The sequence below is a fragment of the Sorex fumeus genome, unplaced genomic scaffold (genome assembly GCF_029834395.1).
Source record: "Sorex fumeus unplaced genomic scaffold, SorFum_2.1 ptg000044l, whole genome shotgun sequence".
Lineage (NCBI taxonomy): Eukaryota > Metazoa > Chordata > Mammalia > Eulipotyphla > Soricidae > Sorex > Sorex fumeus.
In genome coordinates this window covers 55433090-55457382 of record NW_026606101.1, presented here as the reverse complement: position 1 = coordinate 55457382, position 24293 = coordinate 55433090, and the positions used below count along the sequence as shown (strand labels likewise).

General features: G+C 38.4%; 1 protein-coding gene across 1 annotated transcript in view; it reads right to left on the bottom strand.

Annotated features, from left to right (window-relative positions):
* The window catches only part of TPRG1 (tumor protein p63 regulated 1), a 144322-nt gene that overhangs the window by 88990 nt on the left and 31039 nt on the right, over positions 1-24293 (bottom strand). Inside the window, exon 3 of the mRNA XM_056122072.1 lies at positions 11848-12024. Coding sequence (XP_055978047.1) covers positions 11848-12024 — 177 coding nt within the window. The remainder of the gene's footprint in view (positions 1-11847; positions 12025-24293) is intronic.

The window sequence follows — 24293 nt, the reverse complement described above, 5'->3', positions numbered from 1 at the left end:
CTCAGAGGGAGCAGGTTCCTCACCTCTTCAAATTTTCTTCTACTTGAAGTAGTCTTTCCATAATCCCCCTTCACTCTGCCATTCCTTTGCATCCTATTAATCACAGCTCCAGAGTTCCTTTCTCAGGGAAGACCCTGCTCTTCATCTTCAAAGTTAGTTACAAATCCTATCATGCATGCTGTGTTATCCTTCATATGTTATCTTTGAGATGATTTTCACTTTTGCCCACTTGCTGAAATTCATGCTTGCTCTCCTGTGACAGTCTCCCTATGAGTGTGACATGGATTTCGTGACTAGGTACTAATGAGGAAAGGATAGCACAGGCAGTGGGATATCACTTCCCAAATCAGGTTTCCTAAAGACTGCCTCTTCTGCCTTACTGAACCTCTCTTGTTCTTTCTCATCTTCTCCCTGCTGTTCCTTTTGAGGGGAACTGGAAACAGTGTTGTCAGTCACCACAAGAAAAGGTGTGGAAGGTCTAGAACTTGACCAACCACCAGTGAGAACCAGAGCCTGCTAACTACAAGTGTCAGCTTAAAAGAGATTTTCCTCTGGTTGAACCTCAAGCTGCCAGTGAATTTTATCAAAATTTTAAGACAGATCCTGAATCGGAACTGTTGGCTAAGCCACGCCTTTAATCCTGACCCAGAAATAAGAAAACAATCAATATCCTTTATGTGATTTATTAATCACATAATTTTATGAACTTGACCATTGAATTTTATTAATCACATTAATTTTATGTGATTTAATTAATCACATAAAAGGATATTTATTATTTTCCTGTCCCACTTGGAGAGTTCAACAAGCTACCAAGAGTATCATGCCCGCAGGCAGAGCCTGGCAAGCTACCTGTGGCATATTCGATATGTCAAAAACAGTTACAACAAGTCTCACAATGGAGACGTTACTGGTGCCCACTCAAGGAAATCGATGAACAACAGGAGGACAGTGCTACAGTGATTAATTTGGTTTGCTTTAGAGTATTGGTGCTCACTGGCTATTCCTCTTTTGTGCTCAGGAGTAATTATGTCTGTACTCAGGAGACTGAACTGCAGTTGGAGACATGCAAAGTAAACACTCTATCACCTATACTCTTGGGCCCTTATACTATTAAGTCTGTGAGGTATGTAGATTCATAACAATAGACCATTTACACACACCCAATATGTTTCTCCTAAAAGAAACTTATCTCTGCTGTTCCTATTGGTACCATTATCTGGTTTCTCTCTCATGGCTCCTTGACACTGAGCTCTAGGAGTGCAGACTCTCTCCTTAGTACAACAGCTCTAGCCCAATACTCAAGGCAAGAGTTCAATCAATGTCACTTGCCTAAATATCTTATTTTAGTTACGACCTTTTCCTACAGTCAATGAGTACCCCAAATAATAAATAATGAACAGCATATTCCATAGGCCCCCAGTCTCTCCTGCACCCCCCTGTTCTCTGCACTTTTTCTCTAGGAAAACTCAATCCATCACCACATGCCAGAGAGTGCTTTGGCCAAGTCTTCTCGCTCATCTTTTCTCATTCATGGCTGCATTTAACGGGTGTTTTCTTCAGAGAAATCTCTTTCCTCTAGAAAACTCCCTTCTCTATTTCCTCTACATTACTGCTTCTCTTGTTACCACAGGTATGTGTCTAAAGCAAGATTTTAGTAATTTTTTAGGCTCTGTCCTCCAGATATTTAACATCTCACATCCTTATAAGAGGAACCCCTAACCCTCTACCGTAAGAGTCAGTATGATTCAGAAACTCACACCATGCTTTCCCGTCACCTGGCACCCAGCTGCATGGGTCACCTGGCATGATCAGGCCTACTGGGACCTTGCCTGCTAGGGGCTAGATGGCCCTGTTTCATCCTTTATTTTTGCCCAAATTCCAGTTTCCTATAAAGGTCTGTTCAGAACTTTACCTACTTTAAGACATCCCATATCTCCCAGGAGAAATTCTCTCTCCTTCCCCTGTGGGCAGAACCTATTGACTTTCCATTAGCTGGAGACTTTTTAAAGCATAAGTGCATGACTCTGGCCTCTCATGAGCCTGTGAACATCTTGGGGACAAAGACCACATTCATCACTTTGTCATTCACAATACTGGCCACGTGACTGGCACTCAGGAAAGACTCAATGGAAATAATCAAATGATTAAGTGGAAAGAACATATATTTACAGAGGGGCTGTTCTTTTCAAAATGCTGCTGAAAGAAGAGATGATTAAATCCGTAGCTTTAAAAAAAAAAAGACGAAGAAAAAGCAGAGACCACAAGCCACATTTGGATTCAAGAAAAAGATGTGATTGGAGTGGAATAAATCAGTATCTTTAATCCTCCACTGCCTTTGAAAAAAAATAACCAAATGCCAGCTTCCACCAAATTATTTCTTTTTAATTAAAAAAATAATCCAATGTCTTTTTGAGCACTCAGTTTTCCAGTCAGACAAACTGAAAGCAACCAACACTATACACACCCTCTCACCTTCCCTCCCAACCTTGGTCCCGGAGTTGGGCAACCCTCTGGGGTAGCATACACTTCAGCTGTTTGCTCTGTGCTCATAATTAGATTGTCTAGACAGGAGATGTTGCTGGAGCAATAGGAAAATATTTTACAAGGTGTTCTGCAGAAGCACACTTATAACAGTGATTAGAACACACTGACAGACGCGTAGCCAGCAGAATCAGCCTGGGCCACAAACAGGTTCCTCCCAGAGCTGAGCACGGGCCCTTTGAAGCTGTTGTTTGAGAAAGAAAAGCCAAATAAAATACGCTATACCTGCCCCTGCCGTCCTGATGCTGCCTCTAAGTAAGAGGACCATCTCCTAGCTGATGTTTTCACCAGCATCTCCCCAGTTGCAAGATGCGAAGTGACCAATATGAGTAGTTCCTCTGCATGCAAATTTCAAATGACATTGAAAGAAAAATATGGGATCTCGACTCTTGCAGGAAGACATTGCTTGGCCTGACCTTCTAGCTCAGCTTGTGTTGGCATATCAATGTGACAGGAACAATATTTTCCAGCAGAGAAACCCCTTTAGAGACATTTTCAGAAGAATAATTGCTTAGGTAAAATAATTTAGCTCTCTAAGATGAATGACTTGGAAGAAATTGCTATTCCAACAGAGTACCATGAGAACACAGGATTTTAATGATTCCATGCCATTGGCCAAGCAAATGAAGCAAAAATAAACAATTAAGATTACATTGAACGATAATGCTTCTGTACTTTAAAATAAACAAAGGGAAAAAATAAGCAAAGGCCAGAACAAAAAAAACACCACACAAATTGGGAGAAAATATTTGTCCACATTCATCTGATAAAGGGTTAATATCCAAGATATATGAGCACTGGTAGACCTTTTCAAAAATAAACAATAAAATCTATCCAAAAATAGGGAGATGAAATGAATAAAAAGTTCCTCAAAGAAGATATGTAGGTGGCCAAAAAGACTATAAAAATGCTATGCATTACTTATGATCAAGGAAACACAAATCAAAACAATAAGGAGATATTATCTGACACTAACATACATCACAAAGAACAAAAACAAACCGTGTTTGTGTAGATGTGGGTGAGGGGAACCCTCATTTAACACTGATGGGAATGTTGACTAGTTCAGTCTCTTAAAAAACAATATGGACCCATCTTTAAAAACTAGGACCTGAGTTTTCATATAACCCAGTAATTCTACATTTTTGGAATTTACCCCCAGGGCCCAAAAGCTCTATTCAGAAAAGAGGTTTACATTTCCATACTCATTACAGACTTTAACAGAAACTGAGCATTGATCGTCTATAGGAAGGATATCAAAACCAGGGTGGCAGGGGTCTAAAAGAGGGGATAAGCACAGGGTAGGAAGTGAAGACATGAAGTAAGGAGAACACTGTGGCACTGGTGAAGAGAAGCAGATGTTTTGGTGAAGGGTGCAGTGCTGAAATGCTTTAAACACGAAACTCTGCCAGAGACTAAAATAAAACTAAAGAGAAACTAAAAGTTAAAAAGTTGACACAAGTTCCTACATAGTTTGGATTAAAATCTTGAAGTAAACACACACACACACACACACACACACACACACACACACAGACTCCTTAGCAATTTTATGAAATGAATTTAAGACTCAGCAGTGAGAGAAGACTAACATCAGAAAAGTGAATCAGAATCTCTGAATCTTAAACCATTATCTACACAATTTGTTATAGAATTCTGCATCCTCAGTGCTTTCTGCGTGCCAGCTAGAGTTCTAACAATTTTATATGTAATATCCCATTTATTTCTTCAAACAAACCTATGAGACTAAAAATCCTACGAATGAGCCCAATGCAATAATGTTGACATGTACAGGGTCGCTTAGAACCAGATCTCAAAAGTAGTGTTTGACTTCAGCGTATGCTCCCTAAGTTCTAAATCATCCATACTCTACCTCCTTGTTACAGAGTTCAGATGGAAATAAAGACAAAAAACAGGCTTATTTGGTCTCAAACACTATAATTCAGGAGACAGAGATATATTCCAATAGTAGAGTATTTGCCTAGAATATGTGTCTGAGTTCAACACTGGCACCCCATAGCCCTGTTTGCACCATTGGGTAGATCCCTGTTTGTCCTTGAGAGCCAGCACTAGCACTATTGCAAATGATCAGGCTCACACAGCTAGAATGGCCAGGACTGGGTCTCTTTCCACCCCCTCAAACCCAGCCTCTATTAAAAAAAAAACACAAAGGCAAAATAAACAAACAAAAAAGAACTGTAATGCTATGAAGACTAGTGAGAATTAGATACATGACAAAGGGAAGCATGTCTTAGAATCCAGCACCACCTGGTTACAAGATTATGTGAAAATCACTTGACCAAAATCTCAGTTTTCTTGTCTCTGTCTCTGATGGGCATATTCGTAAAATTAAAGAGTGGACAGTACATAGAAATGTTGTTCCCTGAGGATAAGGCACTTGCTTCACACAAGGTTGACTGACTTTGACCCCTGGAACTCCAAGTAGTCCCAACAGCACCTCCTGGAGTGATGCTTAAGTCAAGAGCTAGGAATGAGCCCAGAACACTTCTGGAAGTGGCCCCCAACCAAAAACAAAAAAATGAATAGTATTTTTAGTAGAAAAGATGCTTAACTTTATAAGTCTATAATTTTATTAGTTTATAATTTAAAAAACACACTTAAAACCTTAAATATTCAGTGACCAGAAAAGCCAGAAAAGATGTTTTTTCCTCAAGAGGCTGTACTTATGGACCCCAGGGTCACTCCCAGCAATACTTGGTCAACAAGGGCAGTGCAAGGGCTAAAGGAGTTGGTGCTTCTCAGCTCTGCAGTGCTGGGGACCACCAAGGTCATGCTGTGCAGAACCCTGGGGCCTCTAGGGCAACACCTGGCAATGCTCCAGGGACCACGGAATGTTGAGAATCAAACTGAGTGCAGGGAAATGCAGGGTGTGAGTCCTAACCCATGTGGTATCTTCCTAGCCCTTGAAGACGTTTGTTAGTGATCTTACCTATCTTATAATCTCTAAATCACCAAAATTAAAATTAACTGCTCCGGGCTGGAGTGAGAGGACAGTGGGTAAGGCATTCGCATTGCATGTGGAGAATTCGGGTTCGATTCCCAGCGTCCCATACGAACCCCAGAGCACCGCTAGGAGTAATTTATGAGTGCAGGAGTAGCCCCTGTGCATCTCCGAGTGTGAGCCAAAAAGCAAAAATTAAATTAAAAAAAAAACTGAACTTCTCAAATTAAAACAGTCAGAAAACTTGTGTGGCTAGGATTAGTCATTGTTTTAACCTTATGGTCAATTCTCATAGAATCCTAATCTTCTCCACCCTCTTCCAGTTTTTCTGGGAGGCTATAGACACAAGAGGATTACGAAATTTTTTTTAATTAAAATCTGGGAAGGAATCCAATTATGATAAAAATAAGATGTAGGGTTCCCATCTCAGATAAGGAAGGATAACAAAAGAAGTACACCAGCTACCCAGGTAGAGAACTAGGCCTTTCAGCATATGTTGGTTTTATTTCTGGGGAGTGTACCAATCAAAGAGTATCTACATTTATCTCACAGATACAAGATCTATAGCCTTTAGTTGTCTCATGCCATCACCCTCTCCCTTCACATTAAGCCAAAGGCAAAGAATAAAACAAAACAACTCTGTTTTGTAAGCACCTGTGCGTGGGATTTGCTGACACATGTTCTACTGAGTTCCCATGTCTTCTTAGGAGAAGCAGATGCACAGTAACAGGAGTGGTTATCTTTTCCAGAGGGACAGAGAAGAGGAAAAGAAGAGAATGAAGGGGGGCAGGGGAAGAAGAGAAAAGGGGAGAAGGGAAAGGAAGGAAGGGAACAGTAAGAAAAGAGAAAGTATTGTTTATTTAGCCAACACATGAACAATGGACAGGAAACTTGCTTCTGAAGCTGAGCTTTCATACAAAGAGCTGATGGTTCCCCATTTCCTGAACTCTTTTGACTGGCATTTTTCTCATCCATAATATGTGGTCAACCAGCCTCACTTATTCTAGGTAAAGATCAAACAATAGAGGGAAGGTTAAAGCAGTTGGTGGAGAGAGTGGATGTTTCCACCTAAAGTTTGCCAATCCTAATGGGAAATCGTCGCATTTTCCTACAGCAGAAATTTTCTAAGAAATTTCCCTTCCTCTGGAGTCAGCTTCTGAGGATTTGGCAGCCTGGTTTTTTTTTGGTTTTTTTTTTTTTGCCTCTTCCTTTATTTTTGGCCCGCCGCTGCCTGACCTCTGACTTTGTAACGGTGACTTCATTCCCAACCACAAAGTGCTAGCTGACTTGAAAACAAAGATAACAATTAAATCAATCTATTCAGTTCCATGTTAATAAAAGCTTTTATCTGAAAGAAAATCAGAACTTGTTAACACCTGATATCTATGAGGCATATTAAAAGTACATTCAAGCTATCTCATTAGAGCCTTACAATAAGACTGTTAATGAAGCAGAATGATGATTAATGTCACCTTTTGATAAATGAGGAAACCAAACGGTGGCTGAAATCCAGGACTCTATTATGAAGGTTTAGGAGAAAAACTAAAACCCAAACAAACAAACAGAATTTAGCAGGACTTTAAAAAAAAAACCCCTGCATTACTCTGGGTTCCCCGAGTGCTGGTTCCTTCAGCACTCACCAGCAGGGGACAGGCAGAACTTTCTTACTCTTAACTCTACAAATCAAATCTGGAGAAAACCACACAAGTTAATTAGGAAAGCTGAAATTACACCAGATTTCTTTGGTAATAAATGGGTACCTCATGGGAAATAAAATATTTCATGCAATGTGAATTTGTCCTGTAAAACTAATGAAACAAGGAAGGTAAAGGACTAAAGAGAATATTTGGGTATAGTAAGAATATGGAGTTATCTTACCTTCCAGAATGGAGACAATCTGTACTATTAAAGATAATGCATTAAGTGGAGGCATATAATTTAAATAATCCTTGAAGTAACTAAACGTTATTACAAGCAACTTTTAAAAAAGGAACAATGGTGAAATACCAAAAGAAAATGAGCAGAGGGAATTAATTACTATTATAAATGAGTTTTTAATACTTTTAAAAAGTTAAATTACACTTTAAGTCACACATCGAAAAAAAGAAGCTATAAACTGATGTTGAAAGAAACAACACTCAATGAAGGAAAAGGAAACAGAAAATATGATGTTATATTTAGAAAAATATAATAAACGAAGGCAGCAGAACTAAGAAAGAGCTGTCATGCCATATTTATAAATAGGCTAATTTTCCGATGAAGAGAAAAGACCCCCATGTGGATCATAAAGTGAAATTCAATTATATGCTGCAACCAAGAATACATCAAACAGTCAGAAAGTTTAAAATAAAAAAGTAGGAAGTCCCAAAGAATAAGGCTATACAGATTGCAATATTAGTAGACAAGTCCAAGGAATTAAGGGAGATAAAATTTAAAAATAAAAAGCTGATGATGTAAAATTAAATATTCAAAAATTATTTTTCATAATTTAGTAAAGGTAAAGGTAAAGGTAAAGGCCCTCCCGTTGATCGTCGATTTGCTCGAGCGGGCCCAGTAACGTCTCCATTGGAGACTTTGTTGTTACTGTGTCTGGCATATGAATACTCTCAGTAGCATGCCGGGCTCTCCGAGAGGGGCGGAGGAATCGAACTCGGGTCAGCCATGTTGGCCACTTGTAAGGCGAACGCCCTACCCGCTGTGCTATCGCTCCAGCCTAGTAAGTGACAGCTATAGTCTCCAAAGCAAACAAAAATATCTAATAATTAATTTGGCAAAGGTGGAGATAACAAAAATAGCATATTTTATTAGCTCATGATAAAATTAACTATTTTAATAGTTCATATTCAGCAAATACAATAAAAATAGCAAAGAAGACATTTGTTTGGGGGGGTCATGTGTGGTGGTGGTGGAGATTGTTCTTTATATTTGGGGGAAACATGAAGGGGTTGGCAATGACCTTGAACTCCTTACAGAACATGCGTTTTACACTATAATCCAGTTCCCAAGACCAGGACAAGTTTTGTTGTTTTTAGGTCACACTCAGTGGTGCTTAGGGCTTACACCTGGCTCTGTGTTTAGAGAACACTCCTGACGCAGTGCTAGGAATTGAACTACCATCCATCGCATTCAAGGCAAGTGTTTTAACCCCTGTACTATCTCTCCTGCCCCACAAAAATACATTTTCTAAGCACAGAGAAATAAAATTAGAATAATTTTCTCAAAAAAAAAGAAGTCTTTCAACTTAAAAATAAGTAACCACCATGTTTTCTTGGATCCCCACCCAATAAAAAAATAAAAACAAGTGTAGTTTGTATAATAAAACACTGTTATACCTGAAAAGCATAACTAAAGAAAATCTAATCGCTGTAAAGGTAAAGGTAAAGGTAAAGGCCCTCCCGTTGATCGTCGATTTGCTCGAGCGGGCCCAGTAACGTCTCCATTGGAGACTTTGTTGTTACTGTGTTTGGCATATCGAATACTCTCGGTAGCTTGCCGGACTCTCCGTAAACATATATTAAAAATTACAAATTAAGTTTTTAAGTAAATATGCTACAAAATGCACAATAGGGTATGTGTAAGTTCAGCAATAAGAAATAATACAGATAAGTGTAGAAAACAGAAAATAGTAAATGGTAAAATGAAAAAAAAATTAGGAAATTAGGATCAATTGCTAACTAGGTCACTAAATTCACACAAAATGAAGTAAAATGTATGTGTAGAATTATCTATTGGGGTCAGAGAGATAGTACAGTAAGCAAATATTGAATACACTGTTAAATTTTCTGTATATTATGGAACTTTAACAACCGAAAAAATATCTTTTTGTCTACAGAGAGGCTTCTCCTTTTAGGGTTCTAGTTCTTTCTTAGAGACAGCAAAAGTTCAGTTCTTGGAACACCTTTGATATGCAAACTAAATAATCCAGAGCTACACTTTTATTAGTATAGTGACTTATAGGGCAATATACTATTATTCTGCCTTAATTATAACTGGACCCAGTACCAGGCAACATATTATCAACCCTATAGCTTGCAGTCTACCAAAGTTATTCAAAAACAACAGTCCTAAACTCTCAAATCTTTCCTGATTTATCTTTCCTGCAGAAAAGTCATTTTCTATGTTCTCTCCTATCTCCTCTCCCTTCTGTCTCTTGGTCAACACTGATATTGTCTCCTGTGTGTCTGGATGACATATGGTGTGTTCCTTTCTTTTTTTTTTTTGGTTCCATGAGCATAATTTTTCCCCATATCTCCCTCTTACTTCCTCCAGTGACCACTCATTATCATAGCCAACACTTATATTCATAGAGCAATGTGTTTACAATCTATATTTTAAGTGTAGGTCTCTAATATGGACTTTATGTAGACTGTGAAAAGTTTAAGAATTTACCATAATTCCTAGAGCAACAGTTCTCAGTCTAGTGATTTTTGCTTGCAGGGAACATTTGGCAATGCCTAAGGACATTTTTGATTGTCATAACAGAGGCAGAATGCTGCTGGCATCTAGTGGGTAGAGGCCAAGGAAATTGCTAAACATCCTACAATGCACAGAAGAGTTTTCCACACCAAAGATTTATCCTGTCCAAACGTCAATAGTGTTTATTTTGAGAAATTCTGTTCTAAAGCAACCACAAAAGTACGTAAAATAGTAGCTAAAAAACTAATAAATATATTAAATTAATTATAAATAATATTTAAATTAATACATTAAAGGTTGATAGAGAAAATCATACAAATGCAAGGGAAACAAAAACAATCATAGGTAGCAGATACCAAATATAGGTATCTAAAATATTTGAATTACTTAAAATATGGAGAGCTTGCCAGGCTCTACCGTATGGGTGGGATACTCTCGGTAGCTTGCTGGGCTCTTGGATATGCCCAAAACAGTAACAGCAAGTCTTACAATGGAGACGTTACTGGTGCCTACTCCAGCAAATCAATGAACAATGAGAGGACAGTGCTATAGTGCTACATAAAATATGAAGGAACTTAACACTCCAATGAGAAAGGCAGATAGTATGGGTGCTAGAGAGATAGTACAGTGGTTAAGGTGCTGCCTTGCACACAGCTAAACTGAATTGAATTCCTGTCACCGCATACCGTCCCTAGAGAACCACCAGGAGTGATCCCTACCCAAGTCAGTGATTTTATTTTCTAAGGAAGCCACACCTGGCGGTGCTTGAGGCTTACCCTTGGCTCTGCACTCAGTTATCACTCCTAGTAGTAAGTGGAGGTCCAAAAGAGTGCTAGAGATTGAATCAACCAAACCATAACCCTAAATGCTAAGGTTGGCACTGCTCAGACTCTGCATTGCCAAAGGGCCACTGGGGTGGTGGTGAGAGAGAGGGCAGGAACTCCACCAGGACAATACCCAACTGTGCTATTATGGCCATGTGGTGTCGGGGCTCAAATGGGGATTATGCTCTATCCCTGTGAAAACTCTCTGACTTTAACAATTCTATTAAGCCCTCAAGGAAGAAATAACATATCTAATAATGAATATCTTAGAAAATGAATGAGAAGGAAATACATCAAAGTGTTTTATGGGGAAAACATTAAATTTCAAAAACTGACAAAGAAATTAATAGAATAATAATAAGAGAGACTAATATAAAATCCTTCATTTATTCATTTCAAAAACAACTAGAAAATAGAATACAGCAGTATACTAATAGACTCTAAATGTGTTTCTCATAGAAATGCAATACTGAATATCTGAAAAACATAAAGATAAATATCTATTAATGAGGGATTGGTAGTTATAAAACAAGATGCTCTTCACTATTAACAATTCTAAGGTTGTTCTACAATCGTTTATATGTGAAGTCTTAAAGCCTTATTATTAGTAAGAGACTGCGGTATAACAGTTTATTACATGTCTATTCATTGAGAAATGTTCCCAAAGACATCACACTTTTTGGATTGTATTCTTCCACTCCTTGTATTGTGCTCTTCTTCCCTTGTCCTGTATATTCTTACACATTTAAAATCTTTTTAACTAACTCCTGCCCAATACTTAATTGAATAGGGATCTCAAGAACTTCTCCAGAAATCCTGTGAATCTCTATCACCTAAATTTCTTCTATGTTCTCACAGTTACTTGTACCTAAACATCTAACCATTTCTTTTCATATGTTTTAGTGTTCAAATTTACTGAAGCCACATCCCTTGCCGCTGACGTAGAGTAGAAATTTCAATATTGAGAGTTTTATTGTCATGTTTTACTGTATTCCTTTGGCTTATCTTGGTTGACAGTATGAAAACAAATTTCATGATCAGTTTTCCCCCATGCCCCATATTGACTGCACAAACATTCCAATTCAAATACTTCACACTCACTTGTCCAGTGACATCCCAGGAAAGGCAAACTTGCCCAGGCAGATGCGATAGATAGCATCCAAGGGAATACGTTGCAACTGCAGGCAGCTGAGCATGATAAAGTCATATTTGCAAATTAGAAGAGTCTTGTCTGTGACCAGCAAAATTCTCTCCTTCTCATTGTTCCAGTGATCTATTCTGTAGGAAGCAGCACAGAGAAAACAAGTTAAAGATAATGGCATTCCCTGAAACATGTTTGCTACAAGTGAAGATGGCAATGGAAGAGGAATACTCTACATCATTCCCTCACACAAAGGGAGAAGTGAAATATTACAGAGAAATATTTATGAGCACAGAGTTCACCTATGATAGAATCCATTAGGGAATTACTAAGTTGTGTCATGGGGGAAATCAACTAGTTTGTGTTCCTCCAAGTCTACGAAAATTGTCTAGAAAATTTTGTAGAACACATTTTCCTCCAAAAACTGTTATTTCCGTCTCTTCCACAAATGCTAATCCTCAGGTCCACTGAAACTTCAACGTATGTTTTGAATTCTTTCTGTTTAATTTTTGAGGTTGAGATATAGTAAAATAAGTAAAGTGGGATTCTTGTGAGACAAGGATAAAGAAGTTACTAGACAAGTGTTGACTAAATTGATTTACTTCAGACTTGAAAGCTTTTAAGGGTAGGCATAGAAAATTCTGAGTGAAAGCTAAGAATATTGCCCACAGAGAGAATAAGAAGAAAACAAAATATCTGCTTCTGGTAAAAAAAAAAGAGTGTGAACTATAATTCTTTTCATCCCCAACACTTTGATTATCACTCTATAACAGTATATAGAACTTCGTAAAATTTACTAGAATTGCATCAATAAATGTATCTTTCATGAAATATTGAAAATGGATGAATATAACTGGTTCTTATCTGAGTCCTCCCTACCCAGAATCAAACTAATGTAAAGAAATACAGGCATCCTGATATCATTAATTCTTCACAGAAAACATGATACCTCTTAAAAGACAAGAGTAACCTCTAAAAATACAAGATGGTTTCATTCTCCCATTCACTTTAATAAATAACTCATTTCAATTTTAGATCTGAAATTCAATTTATAGGAATGGCCATTCCCTGTATGACCTGTGCCTACTATCTTCTCTGAACAAAATGTGAACATTGAACATTTGTCCATGTTGTAATACAAATGCCTCATTTGAAGATTTCTTTGACTCTTACAGAAACATGATTCCCTGTTACACTCTTAAAGCACTCTGACTCAGTGTCTCGTGGCACTAACCACAGTTTTTCAGAAGGATGATAAAGTAAAACGTTTAACAACAGGCACCACTGGACCCTAATTGATCAAAAAGGTCACTGAAGTCTCTGTGGTGTGAGATGATATCTCATTGTTGTTTTGATTTGCCTATCTCATGGTGATTAAATAAGATACAAAAAAAAGAATTTAAAAAATGGTCACTGAAAAGCATAAGATGAAAGAATGCCAATAAATACAAGTCTGTGCCACTCGCACAAGTGTGTGTGTGTGTGTGTGTGTGTGTGTGTGTGTGTGTGTGTATTCCAAGAGAGGAGTCTGCGCCTGTGTGTCTATTGGACGACTAACTCTATCCAATTATCTTTCAAATTTCCAACCCTAAATAAATATCAGTTGGTAAAATGATTGAGAGCTAGTCATAATCATTATCAAAGCCTTTGCCAGCAATGAATGAGAGCAGGGCAAGAATTTCCAGCCTCTAATTTATCATCACTTAAAGATCGAACATTAAGCCTGCCTATGCCTCATGTGTTTTTAACAGTAAAATGGAATCATACAATTATTTGTCTTATAAGTGTGGGGATAACATAAATCATCTCATCACTGGCAACAATTTGTCATTATGTGACCTTGGATAACCCATGTATATGCTATTCGTCAATGTAATACAAAGATAGAAGACAGACAAGCTATAGTAGAAGTCAAACCAATACAAAGATGACTAGGAGATATAAATGAAGGGGAAAGAAAAAGAAGCAGAAAGCAAAAAGAGATTACTGATAGAGGCATTAAAAGCCGGTCATTATGAATTTGCAAACATTAGTTCTATATTTCCACACAATTCTCTGAAGAAGTTTGTATCTAATGTCTCTCAGATAAATCCGATAGTGGAATTAATGCCATAGAGTAAGATATTTGATTTTTAAAATCTTGATTATGTGATTTCCATCCACTCATATGTGTATATATATGTATATATATACATATATATGGAAATACTAAAATCCTACTTCCCTGAAAAAAAAGGAGAGAATTCTTGTTAATCTATTTAACACTCTTAGTCAGAGAGTTGAGGACTCTGAAATGCCTTATCAGATATCTACATAATTTTCTCTAAATAGATTGCATCTACTTAGCAGCAAGTTATAAGCTGCTGCCTAATAAACCAGACTTGTTTTAAGTCTAAAAAAAACTGCAGTTCTGGTTGAATGGTTTTACTGAAAATGTCAGCACTCCATAATGAGATTTATTTTAAAAGGTAAAGGATTTGGGATAGGGGAAGATAATTCTTTTTAGGAACACAGTGTGCTATGCTGTGACACAGACTGCATAATTTACATGTTAGGGAAAGTCTGATTTCAAGTAAACATGATTTATAAATAGTCTGGGGCCATCATCTCTAGATACTGAGTGGTATTTTTAAATATGCGAATTTAAAATGCACCATCTTTTCCCAAAAGTCTAAAATTTCCGCCCAAATTATGGAGAAAATATTGACTTTCATATTTCTAATAGTAATATAATTAAAGCTTGATTGATTATATTCACAACAAATACAGGAGAGAAATAACAACGATATATTGTGTTTGTTTGTACAGTTTATCGAGGTTTACAAAACTCTTGAATACCAATGTCATTATTTGGAATTAACAGTCACACTTTGGACTTGATATAATTAGACTTATTTATTTATCTCTCCTTCTATTCTCTCTCCAGTGCCTACTACTTCTTATCTGAAAGATAAGATACTAACGTTCAGAGACTTAAAGTGAAGTATCCACTTACAAATGACTTAGCCACTGTTTTCCACTTAGCAAATAGCACTGGGGACTATATCTGGACACCAAATTCAGAAATAGTGTTTACTTTCTCTCCAGTACCCTCTACCTCAAAAAGGAAAGTTTTCGGTATTGTACACATATGTGACTGCCTGCACCAGAGGAAACGGTGATGTGATCGTTCATACCACTCATGGGATTGTTCTTTCTGAGAAACTCCTTCCCCAAACAATACTACTTGGCAGCCCTTTAAATGTTACTCTCTGTAAGTATTCCCTATCTTAGTAAAAAGTCTTCCTCCATCCAGGTAAACTGGGGACTCCATCTTTAGACTCATTCTAGACAGCTCGAGTTTCCACACATATTAACTCTCTAAAAATCTTTGAACACCAACCCCCTAGACCCTCAGCCCCATGCATGCACATGCCTGAGAACATATGTGCGCGCACAAACGCGTGCGCGCGCGCGCGCCCACACACACACACACACACACACACACACACACACACACAAAGAGACACTTTCCTCCATCTTAATCTTCACCACTCTGACCCTGTTTTCCAGTATCTCATACTTGAACTATAGGAATAACTGTCTCATTAGATTAGGTCTATCAAGTAACTACTTTCGGTAGATCTTTGCTCCTTCCCTTTCAAACTCTTTGCCCTATTTTATTTTTCCTCTTACGCTTAGTTAGCAGAGTTTATTTGTAAAAAACAAAGAACACGTTCTCCTTTATTATTAAAGACACCTTCTGTAAAATGAAAAACCTCATCTACCACTTAAATTCCCAGATTAAATGTTGTTTGCTTCCTGAGGTCTTAGCCATTGCTCCTCCACCTCCCAGTGACCGAATGCTTTCTGTCATACACACAAGCCTTTATTAGCACCTGAGATGTGATCTTCATCACAATTTCTATATTAAGGTGATTTAAATACATCTACATTTGATGAGGCACCTTCTAGTATAGAAACTATCCCTTAGTCATAATTTTTAAAGATTTTTTTTAGATTTCATCTGTTTAATTAATAAGACACAGTTACAAAATTGTTCATGATCAGATTTCAGTCATTCAGCATTCTAATACTCATCTTTCCACCAGTCTACATTTCATCACCAATGTCCTCAGTTTCCCTCCATCCACCCTCCCCCTATCCTGTTCTTATGGCAGGCACTTCTCTCTCTCTCTCTCTCTCTCTCTCTCTCTCTCTCTCTCTCTCTCTCTCTCTCTCTCTCTCCCCCTCCCCCTCACTTTCTCTTTCTCTCCTTTTGGACATTATGGCTTGCAATACATGTACTGAGAGGTTATCATGTTTTATACCCTCACCACAGCTAGCAGAGAGCATAAGAGCATAAGAGGAAAGAGGATTTGGCTAATAAGCAGGACATAGAATAAAAAAATTAACCCCCTAAGATTCATTCCCTTAATTCATTCCTTTAATTGCGAGGAGAGTTTCTCAGGACAAGGTTTGTTAAATGTTCTTTCACCTCTACTTTTCCTCAGCCTTAGTGTCATTTACCAACTTGACAGAGAAAACTATAAACAACTCTCCAGCCCACACAGTAAGAGAGAATCCAGTTAATCCTGCTGAATTTTGCAGTTTCCTTGGATGATACATTTTACCAGCAGAGGGCGACAGTAAACCAGCAATGACCTGCAAGGATCCATCTCAGCAAATTTCCAGGACCCCCAAACCCAAACTCAAATCATCTCAAAAGCCTTTCCAGTGATTTCAGCCCTATGCTTCACAATACTTTCAATTGCTTTTTAAAAACTGCATCAAGTACATAAATAATGTGGAAATGATTCTCCTCCCTCATTTTTTCTTCTAATATCACTCCTTCCTCCTTTATGTGCAACACACACACACACACACACACACACAAACACACACACACACACACACCACGTTCACAAATGCACACAAGTCAGTAGAAATATTTATTCTTATATTTAATAGTCATGATGCCTGATTTACAAATTTACAAATTAATCTTTCTCTGCGTGCCTCTCAAACCTTTTTTTAAATTTTTTTTTGCATAGCCCAGACCTTGAAAGGGGAAGATAGTATCTTGACTACCCAAGAACCAGTAATCTAGAAGAAAAACACTAAATCATTCATTCTACACATACTCTATAAGCACCACTGGTTCTAAGTCCTGAAGTCAATCCAACTGGAGTTTGCTCTTCAAACACAGAGGAAAAATACATGATATTGAGGCAAAGAAATTTCTCCCCCCTGAGTTAAGTGAACTCAGGATCTTCAGATTATGAGACAGAATGACGTGATGCCTACTGTGCTAAGTGAGGGAGGAACTATAGCACAGTGGCAAGGCGCTTGCCTTGCACGCAGCCAACCAGGGCCAACCCCGGTTCGACTCCTCTGCCCCTCTTGGAGAACGTGGGAGAGGCCCAGCAAGCTACTGAAAGTATCTTGCCCGCACAGGAAAGCCTGGCAAACTAACCGTGATGTATTCAATATGCCAAAAACAGTAACAAGTCTCACAATGGAGACGTTACTTGTGCCCGCACAACGGGAGAATAGTGCTACAGTGCTACAGAGTTAAGTGAAGTCTTATAAAACTTTGAGCTAAATAAACCACATACAATTCTTTTAATCGGTTGGTTACTCTTCCTTTGGGGCCTCTCCAATTTGCTTAAAATAAGGGATTCTCCAAATATACACAGTATGCTAATAAAAACCTGATGTCCAAAAATCTTCACTGTTCCCAACTCTCCTGACTTGACTTTCTGTGATTCATTTTTTCTGCTCACTGTGCATGCAGTATCTGTGAAGCCTAGAGACAACAGTTTGTGGGAACACTAAGAAGAATGTTCAGTTCTCAAAGAATACGGAGTTCTCTAAGATGTAGGGTAAAATCATTGAAGGAAGAGCTAATTCATAGGACAAGACTCGGGAGCAGAAACACAGATTCCTAAGTCCACATACTCAGGTCTCTAAATCCCCAGCCTATTTCTCACAGGACTGAGCAGGAGAAAGCCCAGGCAACTACTCTCGATGCTCTCAAAGTTGTTTCTCTGAACAACACTTCATTTCTTGCTGTTTGGTACAAAATCTCAGTATCAGAAAAGTATAAGTCATAAGGTACAACTGATTCTTTATAATGAACCCCAAAGAAATATATCTCAAAAAAATAAGTACTGCTTTAACACTTTAACGCAACATACTTTTGTATACTATCAGTTGAATTGTGCCCTAAAACAATAGAAAGGAAATATCTGCAAATATCCACTTATGTAAATACCCACAAGAGCTTTGTTCTACATTTTTCCAATTCATTGCAGAAAAAAATAAGCCAATGATTCCCTCAGGAAACAAAGAAGGAAGGAGGCAGGAGATAGTAGAGATGTTAAGGTGTTGCATGCGGCCAACACTAATTTGATCCTGAACACTGCATATGGTTCCTCAAGCACTGTCAGGAATGATTCCTGAGCACAAAACCACAAAACCAGGATGGCATAGGAAGAAAGCAGGAAAGAAAGGAAGAAAGAAATGAAGAAAAGAAGGAAGAACAAATGAACAAGCAAAAGAAAGGAAGAAAGAGAGTGAAAGGGAGGAAGTGTGGCATAAGAGGAAAGTAGGAAAGGAAAGAAGGAAGAAAGAAATAAAAAAGAAATAAAGAAAGAAAAAAGACAGACAGAAGGAAGGAAAGAAAGAAAGAAAGAAAGAAAGAAAGAAAGAAAGAAAGAAAGAAAGAAAGAGGAAGAAGGGAGGGAGGGAGGAAGGAGGGAGGGAGGGAGGGAGGAAGGAGGGTAGGAAGAAAAGAAAGAATGAAGAAAGGAAAGAAAAAGAAAGAAAGAAAGAAAGAAAGAAAGAAAGAAAGAAAGAAAGAACGGAGGGAGGGAGGGAGGGAGGGAGGGAGGAAGGAAGGAAGGAAGGAAGGAAGGAAGGAAGGAAGGAAGGATAGAGAGAAGAGAGAAAGAAAAAGGAGGGAGGGAGGGGAGGAGAGAGGAAGGAAAGAAAAATGGAAGGAAGGAGGGAGGAAGGAAGGAAGGAAGGAAGGAAGGGAGGGAGGAAGGGAGGAAGGAAGGAAGAGAGGAAGGAAGGGAGGAAGGGAGGAAGGGAAAAAGGAAGGGAGGGAGGAGAAAGGAAAGGGAATTGTGACTTATATAATTTAAAATCATAATCATTTTCAGTTGAGAAATTATATATATTGAATGTGTTTTGTATATGTAAGCTTGAGTGCATGTATATATGTATATGCATGCATTATATGTAATATCTGAAATTTATAAAATCTGCATGCACATATGAATAATTTTGCCACGTAATTTTTTTTTTGTGAAATAACAGAATCTCCATTTATTTGTGTCAAGGCATAATCTCTGACTCAGGTAATATACATCTTACTTACTTTAATCCTTACCAAACAATGGTGACAAATACAGATATTGCAACTTAGAGCAGATAGGTCTGTATAGTTTGAAAGTAGTTTAGACTAAATCAGAACTCCCAAGTACAGTAGTTAATGATTATAGCTATAAAGTATTCATTGGATTCACAATGAAATTTCTCATCATGGGTCAGAAGGAAGTTATTTATATCAGAAAACTATTGGTAATCAGTACAGAGATAAATCCCCTTTAATGATCCAAAGTATATATGAAACAACTATCATACTGCTGTCTGTATGTTTAGTAGAGAACCAGAGAAGCTCCTGTCTTCTTATACATACATTTTAGGGATCGATTCAGGCAAGGGAAAATAAATAAACATAAATAATGGGCATCTGCATAAAGAGAGCACTTGGAGTGAAGTGAAGATAGACAGAAAGATGTGACACAGGACCCACTGTGATCCTAGAATGGCCTGGGAGTCAGCACGACCAAGGCAAAAGGAACAAGAGGATGGGGGATATTAAATAGAATTCAGCTCACACACTGGAACAACCACAGTTTCTTTTCAACGTATGAATGGATTTCCCTGAATGGTTATTATCCCCTACTCTCTGGATGAAGGAATCGAATCTCCAGAAAGCAACCAGAACTTAGTGCTGAGTGACTGAGCCAGGGCCAGCCTCTTGCTTCTCTGACTCGCCCGCCCAGGCCTGGGATTCTCCATCTAGCTGCTTCTTTCAATTCTTTTCCTTACACTGCCAGGAAATTTTGCTCTCCCTACGACAGCACTATCAGAAAAAAAAAAAGATATTTTTAAAACTACACAAAAGACTCTGTGCACACCCTGTCCTTTCTTCCCCACAAAATGACTGAAGAGCAGTTAAATAGCTGAAGTCCTCCACTGTACCTCAGGAACTAACAAGAGGGCCACCCCCTGAGGGATTCTCTCCTCCCCTTCTTAGCTTTAGGGGATTCACTTGATCTGCAGCCAAGAATCTGGCAGGAGAACAAGATTTAATTTGGAGGAGGCAGCACAGAGGGAAAAAAAAAAAAACAGAACAAGATACAGCAAATCAAATACCCACATTTGTTACCTCCATTGTTTTACTTTGCAAAATGGGAGAGATGGCTGCTTACTGTGGATGGTGTTAGTTAACAGGTATTTGGGTGCAGAAGACACCCCCCAGCGCAGACAAGTCAAAATAGAGATGTGTTATGAAAATACCTTTGAGGAATCCTATAGAAATCCAAGCACAGGGTTGTATGCTGCCTAAAAAGTCAGAAGGGATGACTATAGCTCATTAGGGTGTCTGGGTTTCTCTCTAGTCATCTCAACTCTTTCTATTTGACTGGTGTGACCTACTACTTAATGTTTGTTCCCATTTATTTTTATTTTTTATTTTGCTTTTTGGGCACACCCGACAATGGTTAGGGTTTACTCCTGGCTCTGCACTCAGGAATTACTCCTGAAGTGCTCAGGGGACCATATAGGATGCTGGGAATTGAACTCAGGTCAGCCTTGTTCAAGGCAAATGCCCTACTCACTGTGCTATCAGTCCAGGTCCAGTTTTTGATCCTCTTTGATTCCATTTAATCTATGGCCTTACATTGTTTCTTTACTTCTGATAACATTAGTTTTCAGATCTATTATCATAGTTAAATTGGCCTCTAGCTCTGTATCTTCAGTTCAAATTTTTAAGACAGGGGAACCTATTGGTCTACATTATTACTTTGAGTTGCCCTTTTTTCCATTACAGGGCAACTATGATATAATTCCCTTTGTTTCACCAGGATTTGAGGTTATGGAGTAGAAAATAGGAATTGTCAATGAGGGTTTATTTATTCTCTTTTATCAGAATTATTTATTCTAATTCCTGTGTCTTTCCATAAGAATCACTGGACAGTCTTCTTCATAATCACAAAAACAGTTGCTGAAATTTTAAATGGAATTTTGTTATTTTGAAATTTGTTTCAAAATTTGAAATTTTGAACTTTGCCAAATTGATAGAGAACTGACATCATTATTGGGTCTTCCAGTCTTTAAATGTGGTCTGTCTTCATTTATTTCATTACTTTATTATTTGATCAGAATTTTAGAATTTTCAACATACAGACTCTATAATTATTTTATGATTTCTGTCTAAAAATTTTTCTATTTTTAAGTTATTTTGTTATAGTTTTATCTTGGTCTCACTTCTTCAAAACTAACACATAAAAATGCAATAGGTTTTTGTACACTGATTTTGTACCCTAAAAGTTGATAACGTGGCTTATTCACTATAAAATGTTTTATAAAATATGATCATACAATTTTTCTCCTTTTGTTTACTAACATGGTGCATTGCATGTTTAAATTTACAGTATTGAAGCAAAAATTCATCCTTGAAAAAATCTAACTCAGTTATGGTGTACATTTATTTTTATTTGTTAATATTACAGCACTGGAGTGATAGCACAGAGGGTAGGGCATTTGTCTTGCACGTGGCAGATCTGGGTTTGATTCCAGCATCCCATATTGTCCCCTGAGCACCGCCAGGAATAAAGGAGTAATTCCTGAGTGCAAAGCCAGGAGTAACCCCTGTGCATCACCGGGTATGACCCCTCCCACCCCCAAAAAAGAGAATTCTCTACTGAAATCTTATTTGTGAATTCTTTTGGTAAATATTACAATTACAAACCTTTATACTATTATTTTAGTTATTCAAGATTTTAATTTTATAGGACTATTTGTATTACCTACTTTTTGCCAGGTGAATTGTGATAATTTTTGTGATTTGAAGCATTAACCCATCTCAGTAAATTTTATAAGTGTAGACTTGTGAACTATAATACTTTCTTTATCTCTATACTATCTTTGCAGGGTCTGTAGTGACTTCCAGTTGCAGGTAGGGTGTTTGCCTGGCCGACCTGAGTTTGATTCCTCCGCTCCTCTCAGAGAGCCCAGCAAGCTACTGAGAGTATCTCGCCCACACGGCAAAACCTGGCAAGCTACCTGTGACTTATCCGATATGCCCAAAACAGTAACATCAAGTCTCACAATTTGTTGTGAGATGTTACTGGTGCCTGCTCGAGCAAATCAATGAACAATGGGAGGACAGTGCCATAGTGCTACCCATACTAGAATTATTTTTTCTATTATTTATTCTTTCTCAACTTTGCTAGCAGCTTGTTATCAAAGAGTTAGGGAGTTAGATTTTAAATTTATTAACCTTGTTGCTCTCTTTTCATTACTTCTCTTAGAGCCTCACCAATGAATAAATCCACATAAAATACAGATATGTAGGACTTGTGACTGAAAACTGCAGGATCACTGGAACTGGGAATGAGTGGCCTCTCCCCATCTCCCCCCTTTTCTGGCAGCTTGGCAATCACCCCCACAAGCCGTCTCTGCTGCCATATAATCTGCTCTCCAAATGCTCAGACAAGCATCACCATGAATGAATCTATTCCTGGACATCTCATACTTTACACCACCAATAAACCAAGAGTAGCTCACCACTTTTGATGTGGTTTAAAGTAGAAGGCAACCAATCTTAGGGATATAGTTGTATATAGATAGATATAGATATAGATATAGATATAGATATAGATATAGATATAGATATATAAGCACATGGGACTGGAGCAATATTACGGCAGATAGGGTGTTTGCCTTGCACGCGGTCAACCTGGGTTTGATTCCTCTGCCTCTGTCAGAGAGCCTGACAAGCTACTGAGAGTTTCCAGCCTGCATGGCAAAGCCTGGAAAGATACCCATGGTGTATTCGATATGCCAGAAACAGTAACAACAAGCCTCACAATGGAGACGTTACTGGTGCCCACTTGAACAAATCAATGAACAACGAGACGGCAGTTCTAAAGTGCAATGCTATAAGCACACAGGTCTCAACCTTTAACAACATGTTACTAAACTCTTAAGGAAGGGCTCCTGGGTGAAAAACAATAATCTTCACACACTTTCCTCTAAGAAACCATTTTTGGATAATTTTTAGTGAATAATTCATAACAAGCAATCACGATCACGACCACGATCACGACCACCCTGTTGTTCGTCGATTGCCTCGAGCAGGTGCCAGTAACGTCTTCTTCATCCTAGCCCTGAGATTTTTTTTTTTTAAAGTGCCATATTCAAGGCTTTTTCAGGGTTAGGAGAATGAGACCCATCATTGTTACTGGTATTTGGCATATTGGGTATACCACGGGGAGTTTGCCAGACTCTGCTGTGTGGGCAGGTTACATTTGGTAGCCTGCCAGTTTGTCAGTAGGAATGAGATGATAAGATGATAAGATGATAAGACGTCCGGGAGCTGAGTGTGATAATCTCTGGATCCTGGCCGTTGTTGGAGTTACACGGCAGTTGGTGGGTGTAACTGTCTAGTTACTGGCAGGTCCAGTCCCAAACCGTGCAGGCTTGGAGATCTCAGCCCCGGGTCCCACACAACTGGGTTCCTCTGACAGTTATTTTATGCGTGAGGCTCATCCAAGTGTGTGGAGAGTGTTCCCAGCATGGCCTTGGCTGGGCCCCGGTGATCTTCAGCTGTTGGGCCCTGGTGGAGACAGTCAGGCACAGGGTAGGAGACTCTGCCTTGTTCTCTCCCAGGAGCTGAGTGTGATAATCTCTGGATCCTGGCCGTTGTTGGAGTACTTGTAAATACAAATAAATTATTTCAGTTCTGCTTTGGGGCAGAGTATGGGGTTCTGGATTGAAAGATCCAAAATATGATGGTAGGAAGGTGTAATGGTGGTGTGATTGGTGTTCAAATATTAAATGTAATCAAATATTGTGAACAAATTTATAAAAATCAAATTTTTAGAAATCAAAAAAAAATAATTGAATCGTCATGCGATACACAGTTACAATGTTGTTTGTGGTTAAGTTTCAATCATCAGTGTTCCAATACTCATCCCTTCACCAATGTATATTTCCCACCACTCATGTCCTCAGTTTCCTCCAGCCAAACCCCACCCCAAGCCTGACTCTATGGTAGACATTTTTCTTCTGTTTCTGACTCTCTTTGTCTCTGTGTCTGTCTCTCTGTCTGTCTCTCTGTCTGTCT